The following is a 15261-nucleotide window of genomic DNA, read 5'->3' on the forward strand; positions in this document are numbered from 1 at the left end:
ATGGCACAGTCAACAGTTGCTTGCAACATATCCGGTGTAAGCAAAGTGATATGTCGTTGTATACTATACTACAGGTCAGGAAGGGTCCACATGCATCCCTGACATATACGATCTTTCAGATATGCCCATAACCAGAAGCCACATTAGGTCAGGGGATCTGGAAGTCCACAATGTTTACATTGCCTAGAGACAATGCAGTCATTACAAAAAGGTTTCTTGAAGCATACGTGTCACTTGGCAAGTGACATAACGTATCGCCCCATCTTTCATGAAAATAGTGGTGTGGACACAATTGTGTTTTTGCAAAGCTTGAATCACATGTTGCAAAAGGGTGTCCTCATAATGTGTAGATGTCACTCTACCCCTAACAGGCCCACAGGGTGCCGTGTCCTCGATGAAAAACAGACAGATATGAAGGAGCTTGCAAAACCACACCACACAGTCACATAAGCTGAGTGCAGTGGATGTTCCTGCACAACGTGTGGTGAAGTAATACCGCATACGTGTCAGTTCTGTGCATTCATGGCACTGTGTGGAGTAAAATGTGCCTTGTCCATCCAAAGAATATTCCCCAGCCAGTTGCCATCCATTTCCATGGATCCCAAAAAATGAAAGGCAAAGTCACGGCATTGTATCCTATCTGGGGGCTTCATATGGTGCACATTCTGAATCGTGTAGGAATAGCAGTGTAAAATGCGCTACAAAATCACTTGAATTGTTGGCCAGGGGAGAGAGAATTTCCAAGACACTACTCGAGCACTGGCTGCACAATTTGAGGCACGCACTGCACAGTCGGCTGCAGCTACAGCAACTTCATCAACAACTGCCATGGGAATGGGTCATCTCCTTCTCCCTGCTGCACTACCTAATTTGTCTGTTTTTTCAAATTTCTTGATCATGTTCTTTCGCCCATTTAATGACATGGGATCATTTTCACAGCTACTTCTGTTGGTGATATCCCCACAATGCTGCCACTTTACCAGAATTGCACGGTCTTCCTTGTCAATAGCCACTGTGTTTCGTACAGAAAACTTCAACCTTCTTAATCTTTACATCAACAGTCACTTCACAAAATAAATCAGTATATGTTGTCACATGACAAACAGCAAACCAATGTCAGAACAGGAAACATTTCACATTATGACTGCTTACAGCACCATGTTTTCACCTGGCAGCAAAAAGTAGAGCTCTTATTTTTTGCAGCATACTCCATGAGCACACCAATTAACAAACATACCTATGATGTTTCAGTGTCCTGTGATGTACTGCAGCACTTTGAACACTGTCAGTTTAATTGCAACCACCATGTTCAACATCATCAACAAACAGCCCGATGGAGCTTCCAGTATTATCAGTTCGATTGAGTAATGGCCTTCCAACATTCCACTGGGGTATCCTGAAAGTTGCTTTCACAGCTGACAATTTCTTTCCATTAGCAACAATGTGTAAAGTTATGGTGGTATTCTGATATTTGGAAAACACATTTTTTATTCAATGTAAGACAGCTTGATGATGCAGATAATGCCTTCCAAAAGTCAAAGAACTGTACACCATTCCAAATGTACCTGCAGAGACAGTGGTCGCAGTGGGCTGGAAGGACGGCCAGGCTGGGGCAGTGCTACGGGCAGGAGTGATGCAAACGTAGCGGGCTGCTGCAGCTGCACTTCAGGCTCGAGGGCAGATGGCTGCTGGGAGTAGGCTGCTCCTACCCCAACACCGACACCTGGACCCCCTCCGGGACCAACCGACATGCGGTACTTGCAGCTCGTCAGCAGGTGCCGTCGCAGGTTGCGTGCCTGGCGCAGCAGTGCTCCACACAGTGGGCAAGCGCCCGGCTGGTCTGAAGCCCCTCGGATCTTCGTGCCACCACTTCCCGACGCAGGCGACACTCCTCGGAAATTATGTGTTATTGTCAATACAATACTACACTGTCTCGAGTGAAATACAAACAGCGTCAGGAGTAAAGGTGAAGTGAAGTCACTCAGGTCTTTTGGAAGAGATGTGTACTCAATGTGGAAATAATTATTTTCAGGGAATGAAATTCCAAGTACAGCCAATAGATACACTAAAATACATATCAGAAAAAATAATTAGCTTTCAGAACTGTAAATTCCTGGCTCAGAGAAGAAAGAGGGGTATGTTGGTAAAGGTTAGAAAAGAGGGGCACGTCCCTCAAATCACCATATGAAAGCTTGTTTTAAACAAGTAACATTCTGGTCAAAATCCGACTACTCATTGTGGATGTGCATCACAGCTTATATATAAATTAACAGTCAACCAAGATTAGAGTTCTAAAAGCTTGAGTATGCTGCAGACTGCACACATAGGAACAGAGGACTGTCATGTCAATTGCTAGCATCGGAAGTTAACCTATTATTTCCAAGCGTCTATTCGTTATAATAATGTATTTTGTGCTTTTGTGTCTGCTCAAATTTTATTTTGTATTCGTTTTGTTTCCGTGACACATTTCAAAAGTTGTACAAGGGGCTGGTATCTTTCATAATAGTGTTCTGTGACAAGCTAGACGATATATCTGAAAGCAAACTGGTATTTTTGGTTAACAATACCTAGACAAACAAAAACCCTACATTATGCATAAATAAGAATGTATAAGAATGTAAACAACAGACTGAATTCTCTTAATGAAAATTGACTCAACAGTGAAAAAGTCAGGTTTATTTAATTAGGAAAATAATTTTTAATGTTATTTCACACTTAGAACAAAAATAAATAAAGTATAAACTAAAAACATATTAGTTATTGCTTTCTAAATAATTTATGGTGCATTTGTGAGTATATATTTTTTCAAGAAATTGCATGTAGACTTCTGAAATATTGGGATGACACTTTTTCTACCCTTTTGGTTCCCAGCAGTGTGAAATTTTATCGAACTATCTTTGTCAAGAACATCCACTACAAACTTTACTTCTGGCCATTAATAAACTCTGTTATCTGTTATCACTGCTTGTTCCTAATGTTCTATTACTATGTTTTGATTTTTTCTTTTTTTAAAAAAAGGGCAGTGCCCCATAATCTCACTTTCACCCTACAGGTGATATTGTACAACATAAAGCTCCCGTGACACACACACACACACACACACACACACACACACACACACACACACACACACTTTTGGCACTGATCTGTAAATGAAAACAAACACCTGTGACAGATAATACTGAGTACAGAAATAAAATGACAGGGGCACAGCAGTAGACTCACTTGCCACAAGTTGTCGACTGAGACAAGAAAGTCAGAAAGTCATTCAAGTGGAAGGGGCTTTGGATTCAGACTCATCACAATGTATGGCCTAAGCAACTTGTGTCTCCTTTCCAACCTTTTCCCACATACTCCTCTTTCCTCCCTCAGGAAGGAACCGATAGTTTTGAAAGATACGTAATAATTCATCAACATCAAGGATTTTACTATCTCTGATTTGTTACACCTTCAAGAATTTTCTCTGTCCATATTTTCTTTGACCAACAGATCTCTCTTCTCCTTGTTTTGGTTTATATTTACACACTGACTATGGTGTATTGTTTTCTTGCATTCTTGTTATGCACCCTGTCTGTCTATACCTGCATATACCTGTATTCAAGTGGCCTGTAACTCCATCAAAAGCTGTGCCAGAATCATCACTGTGCTGTATGAAGCTGTCCCGAATGTGTTGTACTAGTCCAGTGTTGACAACCTCACTGTGTACTTGAACTTTGTGGATTTCTCTTTGGGCAGCTCATACTCTGCTGGCGATAAACTTTGTTGTGTTGAAGGAGTGATTGGTCACAACTTCTCCTGTGAAGCCACTTTCCCCTATCTCAGAGCACGTATGAACTCTGAAAGTCACTTTTTTGTGCTCCAGCTAATCCACTGGCATTTAGTGGTTTTGGACTCAAACCTATACACTGTTTTGTGGGACTCTCATTCTGTTGATTGTGGAGATGAACCCACGTACTGCTTCGTTGTAGTTCAGTGCATGTAATAGACAGTGACTGACTGAACCTTGCAGTGCATGTAATACACAGTGACTGACTGAACCTTGCAGAATACAAAAATAGTAATGAGGGTTAAGCAACAGTTTGAAAAGTTTAAAAACCTATCTTTCAGTTTTGTTATGCAAACATAAGCAATTCAGGAATAATTTCATCACACACTGATTCTTTTTCCTTTCTTAGTGTTAATAAAGCTAAATTTAATTTATATTTATTATTGGATCTACATAAATAATTACATGTATCGCACGCATGCAGTTTCTGTTTGTTTGTATGGGGAGGGGGAGAGTGGGAGCAGGAGGGAAAAGACCCCTAGTTATGGCAGTTATTTAGTTAGTTTCATATTTTGTCTTTAATGACAGCTTCAGTGTTGTCGTAACAATATAAAATGATTGATGGACAATGGTTGCTGTATGGCAATTTGTTGTGTGGACGGCTCTCCCTTTGAGGCCTTTAACTGTCAAGAAAGACACATATTTGTCATAAGAATCTGTGTGACGAAGCAAGCTGGGATCTCTTTACTTCCTCTCTTTTGCCACCTGCCTCAATAAATTCATTTTATTTTCATTTTTGCCTGATTACCATCAAAATGCATGAGTATAATATGCATTTCCATAAAAGAGAAAGGTTCGCCCTCGCTCTTAAGGGATATACCTGTAGCACAAGGTCTAATTTAGTGCTTAGTTTTGTGTATGTAATTAATTTCCTAATTTATTTTGATCATCCCTTGTTAATACTTCTGTTATATAGTGAAATCAGTAGTTGTTTCGTGACTTAGATTCTATTGTTGACTCATAAACAAATATAAATTCTGTACTAATTATAAACATTTGGATGAACTACTAGGATTCTTAAAGAATTTATTTGACTCTATTCGAAAACATATCAGCAAAGCCAGCCCTTAATTAATTCCAAAAAAATTACCAGGTTTGTCAAAAAGTATCGTTTGTGTAACTATATCTGTTAATTTCATTATTTAAACAAATAATTCGGCCACCTTTGTCATAGGAGGAACAGTTAAAAAGAAAGAATTTTTTGAGGTACTCAGTTAATTGAATGAGTTATGTTTCAATTGTAATTTCTGTAACTTAAACATTGAACCATGTATAGTTTCAGGGCCTATTATTGTGATGATATACAAAGGACCAATTTTTTGTACCAAGACAGTCAGTCCATGGCCAATTTTCAGACAGGTATTATGTATTGGTTAGATTAGCAACAATGCACCAACTTAACAATGGACTAAGTGTACACAAATAGGCTGTATGTTAGAACAATTAATGAGAATGTCTGTTTAATTTATTTGAAAAATAGTGTTGCACATACCGTATTATTCTGCAAGAACTGTGTACTGTGTGGTTTGGTTTTTACTGCTCATAGATATTCAACAGCAACTATTGTAGCAGTATGCTGATATTGCCTGAAACCTATTAATGAGGCTTATCAACACTTACCAATAGTGAATTGGCAATATAATTGTGTAATATTGGGGGTTGTGAAAAGTAAAGAAATGTGAAATGCAATTGTGCAACTGTCAGCTACATCATTTACTGTAGTCAGTGTTTAACTTCAACCCCCCACCCCGAATTTTTCAGCCAGTACAACAATGCTGTACATTGACATCGAGGACTATCAACGAAGAAATAAAGCAAGCAACCGTCACACCTACTTAGAAAATTTCAGTCTTCACCTCTTATAACAGAAACTACAAATATTCTTCAGTTGCTAAATTTCATTTCGAACACCACTCACCAGGGATTAGGTGCTTTCAATGACAATGTCACGCAAATGAGTTGAATATAATCCTCAAGAAATTACAAAAATCTGAAAGTTGAGAAAATTACCTGTTTCATCCGCTGATTGATTACTGCTTTCACCGTCGTCATTCTTACGTGTATCCGGATTAGAGAGGACATCAGACTCTGGTATGTGAGATGAATGCGATGAATTCTGATGGTGATTAGCTGGCTGATTTTCTGAATCTGCAGAGAGGCTATCATGACGGGCCCACTTCGAGCCACTAGACCCTGTGCTTGAGGCATTTCCTTGAAACACAAAAACACCACAAAATCACCGCATGAATTGGGATCTTGATAGTTAAGCTAAGAAATTTGCTGGCATGCAAGAAATGTATTGAGACTCAAAGCATAAAAATTTATTAGTTAATATGTAAAACAAATTTTAGACAAGGAAAGTGCATGCCAAACCTGTAGATTCTCTTCGTTTTGTTTTTCTCTTCCTCCTTATTGGTAAAAAGGAGTTAATGACATCTCTCGACAGAGCTTCATGAGATGCAGGAGAAGGATGCATATCATCAAGTTTATGCAAGCTGTACATAGTCTGTAACAGTACAACATTTATGAATGTGCTATGTAAAGCTGACATCAGTAGTACAGAAGGTAATAATCCAAGTTGTCGTAGTAAGTTCAAGTGTTACAGTTTATTTAAGGGTTTCCTAAAACCATTTCAGCCTCTAACAGAAAAAACAGACTGGGTGACTGCTGAGCTGCAGCATCCTGTAGGTTGACTCATTATTCATGATTCCTCTGCGATGTGATTGGTGTCCTTTCTGCCCACAATAACATGTAAGAAATAAGCTCACCAGGCAAAATGTTAGTCACCTGGGATGTAAGTGGCATCAAATTGGGTAGTTAAGAAAACCACTCCACAAGAAATGTAGGGTTTTCGGTGTCCATAGAGGCCTTTGTGAAAAAGTGGTAAAAGAGGCCATCCGCTTTCACGTGTATCAAGTAGAAGACACGGAGTACTAATGTGTATTGTCCTGCAGAGATACTGGCAGTAGCTGAGATGATAACATTCTGGTAAGGAAGGAATTGCTATCAGAGTTGCAGCTGCAAGAAGAAGAAGAAAAGGATGAAGAAGAAGAAAAAGAAGAGGAAGAAGATGAAGATGATGATTATTTGAAACCACCAGAGATTGTCTCTGTTCATGGCTGAAAACTTTTCACGAAGTAAGAATTGATGCTGGGCAATAACACTGGTTCTACCTGACCTGTTTCCAACACAACAGTTAGTGGAGGGAATCACATCACATGTCTGTACAGAAGAGACACTTGAATACAAAGCAGCCTAATTACAGCGGTCAAAGAGACACTTACTACAGAATGTGGAATACTGATTTAACATTACTAAGATACCATCCCCAGTGGCTGACATGACAGTAATCCATTTTACTCTCAGCACTAGTATATATTAGCCTTTAGCTAGTATGCTTAGCATTTAGTATGTTAAGCCCTTTTTTTCTCTTTATGACTCAAATTAAAGATCAATTCTGTTTTGCATACTGCGTAGTACCCACTGGAGGTACAGTCATTCAGATGTCGTGTACAGGGTTATTCAAAAAGAAAGAACAGATTTCAGTTGTTTATTACAGGCAAACTATGGAAGACAGAAACAATTGCACATGTCATTGGATGGAGGAAGGTTCAAAGTTTTATGTTTGCACAGACACTAACCAACACACTCAACATGAGCACTGGACGTTGCTACAGAAACACCAAAACGGTAACCCATTTCATTTTACACACGAATCAACAGGTCCCTGTTTATTGAATTGACAGTTTCAACAATTTGATTTCTCAGATCTTGAAGAGTAGCTGCCGGAAGTGGGATAAAGACACGTCTTTTATGTACCCCAACAGAAAAAAAATCACACAGTGCATAGGTCTGGTGACGTGGGAGGCCAAAATCAATCACCATGAGTTGGTTGTCCATCTCTTCCAATCCAGTGTAGTGGGGTGGTGGTGTTAAGATAATGCTACACACCAAGGTGAAAGTGAGGCGAGGCGCTGTCATGCATAAAAACAAAATCATTGGAATCTTTGTGAATTTGAGGAAACAACCAATTTTGCAATATGCCTAGCTGTAACAAGTCTGTCAGTTTTCTTCACAAAAAAGAAAGATCCATAAACTGTGTGAACAGAAATGGCCCAAAACACATTCTGTTTCGTCGAGTCTCTTTCACGTTTGATGATGACACCAAGATTTTGTGAACCCCAAATTCTTACATTATGGTGGTTTACTTTACCCGATAGATGAAACACTGATTTGTCTGAAAAGAAAAGAGTTCAGAAAAAGTGTCCTCTGGCACATCCGGAAGAACTGCAATACAAAATTTGTACCTTCTGCTGTGGTTGCAGTTGCTTTAGTAACTGCAACTTGTCAGGCTTCATATGCAGTCATCATTTCAGAATACACCACAGGTTTGTTCAAGGAAGTTGAAGTCCCTGGTCTACCCATCTTGTGGACTTCCAAGGACTCTGTGTGAACGCATCTCATCTCAGACATGCTCCACATTTTCATCAGACGTGTGGCCAACCAGTGGTCTTTTCTTTGCATATACAACCAACTTCCAAGAATTCTGTATGCCAGTCATAAATCTACTTGTGCTGAGATGGCTTCTTGCTGAATCGATCGTGGAATGCATATTGCACCTGAAGATTGGACTGACTTTGCGCAAATTCCAAAACACAAAATGATTTCTCTTGTGCTGTAGTCATAATGTTGCCACAAACAAGCAACAGCACAGCTGTGTCAAAATTTTGAAACTTCCTCCAGCCAGTGAAAAAATTCAACAATGGAAAACCAGAATGGAATGGAATGATTTAATGAAAAGGATAGTTGCTACTCACCACACAGCTCATAGGCAGGGTCGCACATAGGAACAACAAAAACACTGTCAAAAAATAAGATTTTGGTCAACAAGGCCTTTGTCAGAAATAGACAAAAAAAACACACACACACACACACACACACACACACTGATGAAGACATTGTTGGCCGAAAGTTCACATTCTGACAGTCCTTTTGTTGTGCCTATCTGTGACTCAGCATCTCCGCTTTATGGTGAGTAGCAACTATCCTTTTTGTAATATTGTTACCTCCATCCAGTGACATGTGCAATGTGTTTCTAACCTTTACAGTTTGTCTGTAATAAACAAATGAAATCCGTTTTTTCTTTAGGAATCACTCCTCCTATAACAATGCATCTCGTGAGTTGTTCAACGCAGTTGCCCGATCCAGACTGGCAGCATGCGCTGGTATCAAGTGCTACTTATAGCCTAGCACAACCACATAACAGCCTGATCACTACCACACACATCTGGCTTCAGCGAACAATCGCTCCCAGTGGCAAGTAAAGCTACTGGTGCTGCGTGGGCAACCGAACATAAGCAATCCCCGCAACCAGACTACGGCATATAGCTCTGTGCTGCGCTGCGCAATCGATATGTGACTCTCAGAAATGCACAGAGAGCATCCCAGAGTGCCTTAAGAGCTACAAGGCAGGCATAATAGTTAATTGTACCTCATATTGTGCCAAATGCTGCAAAGATACTTGGTAAGTGGCTAAAAATGTTTGTATTTGAATATTTAACTATTTTCATTACCAATCAATCTTCCAATGACTATGACAGTCTGGCCCAATCAAACAAGTTAGAATGAAGGCTGTATAATTGAGAACATATTATTTAGCCAGAAAAATTATGTTTTGCAGACTTTAAAATGTTCCTGAAGTATGTGCAGAGAGCAGTGCACACTGGAAGATGCCCCTGTTTCTGAGTCTGCTTTAGTTCCTCAGAGTTGGGGCCTTTGGTTTATGCAAGTTAACAATATTTACCCCTCTATGAGGCGCATTCTTCAAATTGGTCATTCCAAAATACAGAGTCATCTTAGATTTGCAGACTAAACTTTGATTGCTGAGGTTAACATGTTTATATCATTTAGCAACTTAATATTAAAATCATTTCACATTCATAGGTAAAACTTTGATAGCTGAGCTCACATGCAGATTTTTGAAGAGCAGGAGGGAGAGTGGAGGCAGCATTTCAGCCATGCACTAGAGCTAACTGAGGAGATGGAGAAGTAGGAGGAAAAGGAGGGGGTGGGGCGGAGAGCAGCAAGCATGCAGCAAAAGTCGTTATGTTGCCAACTATAGGATTGTATATCATATTTCTTGGTTTTAACAAATATCTACTACACTTAAGATCAATTCACACACAACTGTAACATGACAGTGCCATGACCAGCCAGTGACTCATTCTGTCAGCCATTTGACTTTTAATTTGAGTGTGCAAAATACTGGTATTTATGGTAGATGAACTATCAATGATTGCTGTGAGACCAGCTCGCTGTTTGTTTGAGATATGTATGTAATCTTATTTGTTCTTTGAAAGGCATACAACACAAAACATACTTTATTTTTGGCATCATGATCAAAAACTTGAGATTTTACAATAGGCAAATACAGGCTTTCATAGGGCACATAGGTTGCATTGTAATAACACGATCCACGTTTCCGTCGCACTTCACCTAGTGTAGACCGGGAACTGTCTGCTAGACCTGCCCGATGTGAACTGACTGGGCCCAGCCGTGCTGCCGGAGTTGTTGTTGTTGTTGTTGTTATGCCGGCAGAGGTCGCGTCCGAATTCTCGCGTGCCCTCTGGTGGACGGGACTCTACTTGCAGCAACTACCGTCCGTAACGCGCCGTGCCAATGTGCGCCTCCCGCGATCTTTCTGGTGGCTACAGCACTCCTCCTCCTTCGGGGGGTGCAGCCACTGTGATCCACTGGGTCGGAAGGTGGAGCGTCGGGCCGGAGCGATGACCTCCACATCCATTGGATGACCAGAGTCGAGGGGATCTGCCAACCCTCGAGCCGGAACCTTCGAATACGGCTGGAAGTGACCCACACGAAGAGGCCCCAGTCGCCCCACAACCGGAGCCCGGGACAGAACGGGCGACAAGCTGTCGAACGCCGGATCCTGTTCCACCTCGGGAGGGTCAAGACCCAGTGGTGGGGACGAAGGGGAAGGGACGACCCCAGGTGAACCAGCCTCCTGAGAAACCGGGCCTGCTAGGGGGGCCGGCTCTCGGTGTGGCATCTCGAACGATGGTGATGCCGGTGCTGGAGCTACTGGAGGCTGCCAAGGCTGAGAACCATCGCAGTGCGGCAGAGTCACAGCGGGGAGAGGAGGTAACGTCCCCTGTGAAACCAACACAGGTGCCGGCAATGGGGAAGCCGGTGTCCGAGAGGTCGGAGGGTGGGTGCCCGTACGTGGACGTAGCTGATTTTGGTGACGACGTACCACCCGGTCCCCCCGCCTGCACCGAGCGAGGTGGCGCAGTGGTTAGACACTGGACTCGCATTCGGGAGGACGACGGTTCAATCCCACGTCCGGCCATCCTGATTTAGGTTTTCCGTGATTTCCCTAAATCGCTCCAGGCAAATGCCGGGATGGTTCCTCTGAAAGGGCACGGCCGACTTCCTTCCCCATCCTTCCCTAATCCGATGAGACCGATGACCACGCTGTCTGGTCTCCTTCCCCAAAACAACCAACCAACCAACCAACCCCCGCCTGCAAGGTATAGAGCCGGCGGCCATGTCGGCGCAGGACCACCGCCGGTATCCAACGTGGATTGCGAACAAACCCATGGGCCCAGACTGACGTACCCAGTGGAAAGCCAGGCACTCCGTTTTGTGAAGACTGGCGAGGACCAGGCCGGAGGAGGTGCAGCAGAGTCCGAGGTTGACGCCCATGGAGGAGCTCTGCGGGGCTGCATTCTCCCATTGGTGTGGTCCAGTATGCCGTCAAGAAAAACGTCAATGCTTCCTCCGCAGGATATTCGTGCACATACTTTTTCATCTGCATCTTAAACGTGCGCACCATGCGCTCGGCTTCCCCATTCGATTGTGGATGGAAGGGGGGGAGAGCAAACGTGCCGAATACCGAAGCGCCTACAAAAATCCTGGAAGGTCTGCGAAATAAACTGCGGTCCATTGTCCGAGACCAGGGCGATTGGCAGACCTTCCACAGAAAAGATTTTTGCTAGTGCCTGGATTGCAACTTCTGAAGTGGTTGAGGAGCAGCGAACCACATATGGGAATCGGGAATAAGCATCAATGACAATGAGCCAAAAGCCATTGAGAAACGGGCCCGCAAAATCGATGTGAACACGTTCCCATGCTTGGGTTGCTGGCGGCCATGAAGAGAACGCTGCCCTGGGAGATGGTTGTTGGCTCTTTCAGCGAAGCGGGCCGAGGAAGGTTGATGATACCTTGGACCAAACTTCCTAGTGGCTGGATGCCGTGCCGAGATATGGTGTAGCCCACATACTCAATGGACGGTTGGAAGAAGGTTGACTTATGCAGGTTGCAACGCAAGCCCACAGACCGGAATTTGAGAAAGAGGGTGCGAAGGTTGTGCAAGTGTTCCTTCGTGCTGCGGCCTGTGACAATTATGTCATCCAGGTAATTAATACAATGAGGGATTGTCGACGTGACATGCTCAAGATAACGCTGGAATATCGCCGGGGCACTGGATATTCCAAAGGCCAACCGCTGGTATTGGTAAAGGCCAAACGGAGTGTTGATGACCGCCAGCCGTTTGGAGTCCTCATGAAGTGGTATCTGATGATAAGCCTCCGACAGATCGATTTTCGAAAAATATTGGCCTCCCGCCACAGCGGAGAACAATTCATCAGCACGAGGCAAAGGATAGGTGTCCACCACCAATTGTGAATTAATGGTGGCCTTGAAATCGCCACAAAGACGTACTTTTCCCGAGGGCTTCCTTACAATAACGAGGGGCGAAGCCCACTCACTGGAAGAAATGGGAAGAACGACCCCTAGGGCTGTCAGCCGGTATAGCTCTTCCTTTACCTGAGGGCAGAGAGCCAAGGGGATCTGCCTCGCGCGTAGAAAACATGGGCGAGGCGACACCTTCAACGTTAAGTGAGCTTCAAAATCTGAAACACGCCCCAGGCCCTCCTCAAAAATATCTGGAAAGTCTGAGATCAAAGATTCCAATGATTGATAGGGAACGTCTTCGGAGACCAACTGTATGGTGTCAGCGATAGAAAAACCGTAAGCTTGAAAGGCATCCAGGCCAAAAAGGTTAGCGGAGCTCGCATCACTGACAACAATAAAAGTAATAGGCCGAGTGACTGATTTGTAAGTCACGTCGGTAGTGAATTGACCCAACAGGGGAATTAACTGTTTACCATAACTGCGTAGACGCCGGTAAACTGGTGCCAACGGGGGCGATCCAAGGTCGGAATAAGTTTGTGCATTCAACAACGAAACTGCCGCGCCCGTATCTACTTGCAGTTGTAACCGGCGCGACCGAACCGACACCTTGATAAAGAGTTTGCGTGCCGATGCGTCGGGAGCCTGGCCCGATGAAACTTCCTGAATGTCAACGTCAATGTCCGCTGTACCTGCTTCCTTCGATTCTTTTGAGGCTGAGCGGCAAACTTTAGCAATGTGGCCTTTTTTATTACAATTGCGACAAACGGCCCAACGCTGGGGGCACTCTGACTGATCATGATGTATATAGCACGACGCACAGGACGGCAACAGGGGCCGGCGGCCGGAATTTTGTTTACGCGCCGTGCGGGAGCGGCCGTAACGGCCAGACTGTACCGCTCGCACGTCGTCGACCCCGAACACAGTGGACGCGGCCGCGCCGCCCTGAACCTCCGCGACGTCGCACCACGCTTCCAGCTGTTGACCTGCTGCGTGAGAGACTTCATACGATTGAGCAATGGCCAGGACTTCCTCGAGGGAAGGGTCTTCTAACTGCAGGGCCCGTTGCCGGACCTCCCTATCAGGGGCCGAACGAACAATGACGTCGCGTACCATAACGTGGGCATACGACTCTTGCGACTGTTCCGTGACAAAATGACACTTGCGACTAAGACTGTGCAGGGTAGCTGCCCACGCCCAGTAAGACTGATGGGGCTGTTTCTTGCACTGATAGAACTCGACCCTAGCCGCCACAACATGTGTGCGGCGGCGATAATATGAAGACAGCAAGGAACAGAATGCGTCAAAAGACAAGGACGAGGGTTCCTGCAATGGTGCTAGCTGCCGCAAAACGTGATACAGCGAGGGAGATATCCAAGACAAGAAGAGAGCACGACATACCTCCGCATCGGCAACATGAAACGCCTGGAAATGCTGCCGAAGGCGATGTTCATATGCGTCCCAATCCTCCGCCGTCTCGTCATACAGGGGAAAGGGAGGAGGGAACTGCGCCGGAGCAGACGGCGTGGAGAGCAACGCCGGAAGCACTTGTTTCATGGTGGCCATGAGCTCCGTCTGGTGCGCAACAAAAACCCGCACCAAATCCTCCATGCCGTGGAGAAGCTGCGAAACTGGAACAACGACGCAACACGCGAAACTCGTCGCCAAATTGTGTAGTAACACGATTCACGTTTCCGTCGCACTTCACCTAGTGTAGACCGGGAACTGTCTGCTAGACCTGCCCGATGTGAACTGACTGGGCCCGGCCGTGCTGCCGGAGTTGTTGTTGTTGTTGTTATCCCGGCAGAGGTCACGTCCGAATTCTCGCGTGCCCTCTGGTGGACGGGACTCTACTTGCAGCAACTACCGTCCGTGACGCGCCATGCCAATGTGCGCCTCCCGCGATCTTTCTGGTGGCTACAGCATGCATAATCTTATTAAAAAAATAAGGTATAAATACAAAAAATCCATTACTCAGCAAGCGGATAACAGATTAGGTGTGGCATTTGACAAAATTTATTTTTGCGAGGAAGGAATGCATGGACAGACACATTTTGTGTAGAAGAATTAATCACTGAATACTTCAAATACGATGCTGTGTCTCCACCTTGGTAATGGAATACCTAAATATGAGGAAATGTAAGTTTGAAATATACTGTCTGAAACTGATGAGCAACCTACAAAAAAGGATTTACAATCTAAGCTCATAAGATGTGTCCGTTAATAATGTAGTATAAAAAATTAAAGTTAACATGAATTTCATACCATTTCTTTCCTCTTCCATTCGAAGAATGACAATTTTTACACCTGTACAGCTACATTGTGACCACAAAAAGAGAAAGAGAGAGAGAGAGAGAGAGAGAGAGAGAGAGTGTAAAGGGATTTATCAAAAAGCTAGTGAGGTTTATTCACTGAGTTGTTACCTTTACTCTTACATCATTTATATTCTGCCACAACTTTCCATACCATAGTAGCAACAAGTTTTTTCCCTCATTCATATCCCCAGTGATAAATGAGACAGCAAACTACGAAAAGGAAAATCAGAAAGTACAAACATTCCACCAGTTGCAAGGCATTATTACAAAACTAAGGACTGCAAAAAATCTGACAGTCACTGAACAGTCAGTGCTACAGCACTGTTAGTGCCAGCACAGTCAGGTATTGTATGAGTGCAAATACACACAAGTCAGTGTCTAAAAAGACTATTATTAACTTGTCATAACATG

At 43.7% G+C, this 15261-nt stretch overlaps 1 protein-coding gene across 2 annotated transcripts in view; it reads right to left on the minus strand.

Moving 5' to 3' along the window:
* LOC124615863 (protein abrupt-like) overlaps nt 1–15261 on the minus strand; it is a 75719-nt gene that overhangs the window by 13366 nt on the left and 47092 nt on the right. Inside the window, exons 3-6 of one of the 2 annotated variants that reach the window (XM_047144023.1) lie at nt 6200–6332; nt 5837–6037; nt 1566–1891; nt 1323–1415 (exon numbers count right to left, since the gene is read on the minus strand). In XM_047144023.1, the coding sequence (XP_046999979.1) occupies nt 1410–1415; nt 1566–1891; nt 5837–6037; nt 6200–6332 (666 nt within the window). In that variant the 3' untranslated portion in view covers nt 1323–1409. Of the gene's footprint in view, nt 1–1322; nt 1416–1565; nt 1892–5836; nt 6038–6199; nt 6333–15261 lie in introns of those variants that run through there. The other variant, XM_047144021.1, reaches the window with a different exon arrangement.

This window comes from Schistocerca americana, chromosome 5, assembly GCF_021461395.2.
Source record: "Schistocerca americana isolate TAMUIC-IGC-003095 chromosome 5, iqSchAmer2.1, whole genome shotgun sequence".
NCBI lineage: Eukaryota > Metazoa > Arthropoda > Insecta > Orthoptera > Acrididae > Schistocerca > Schistocerca americana.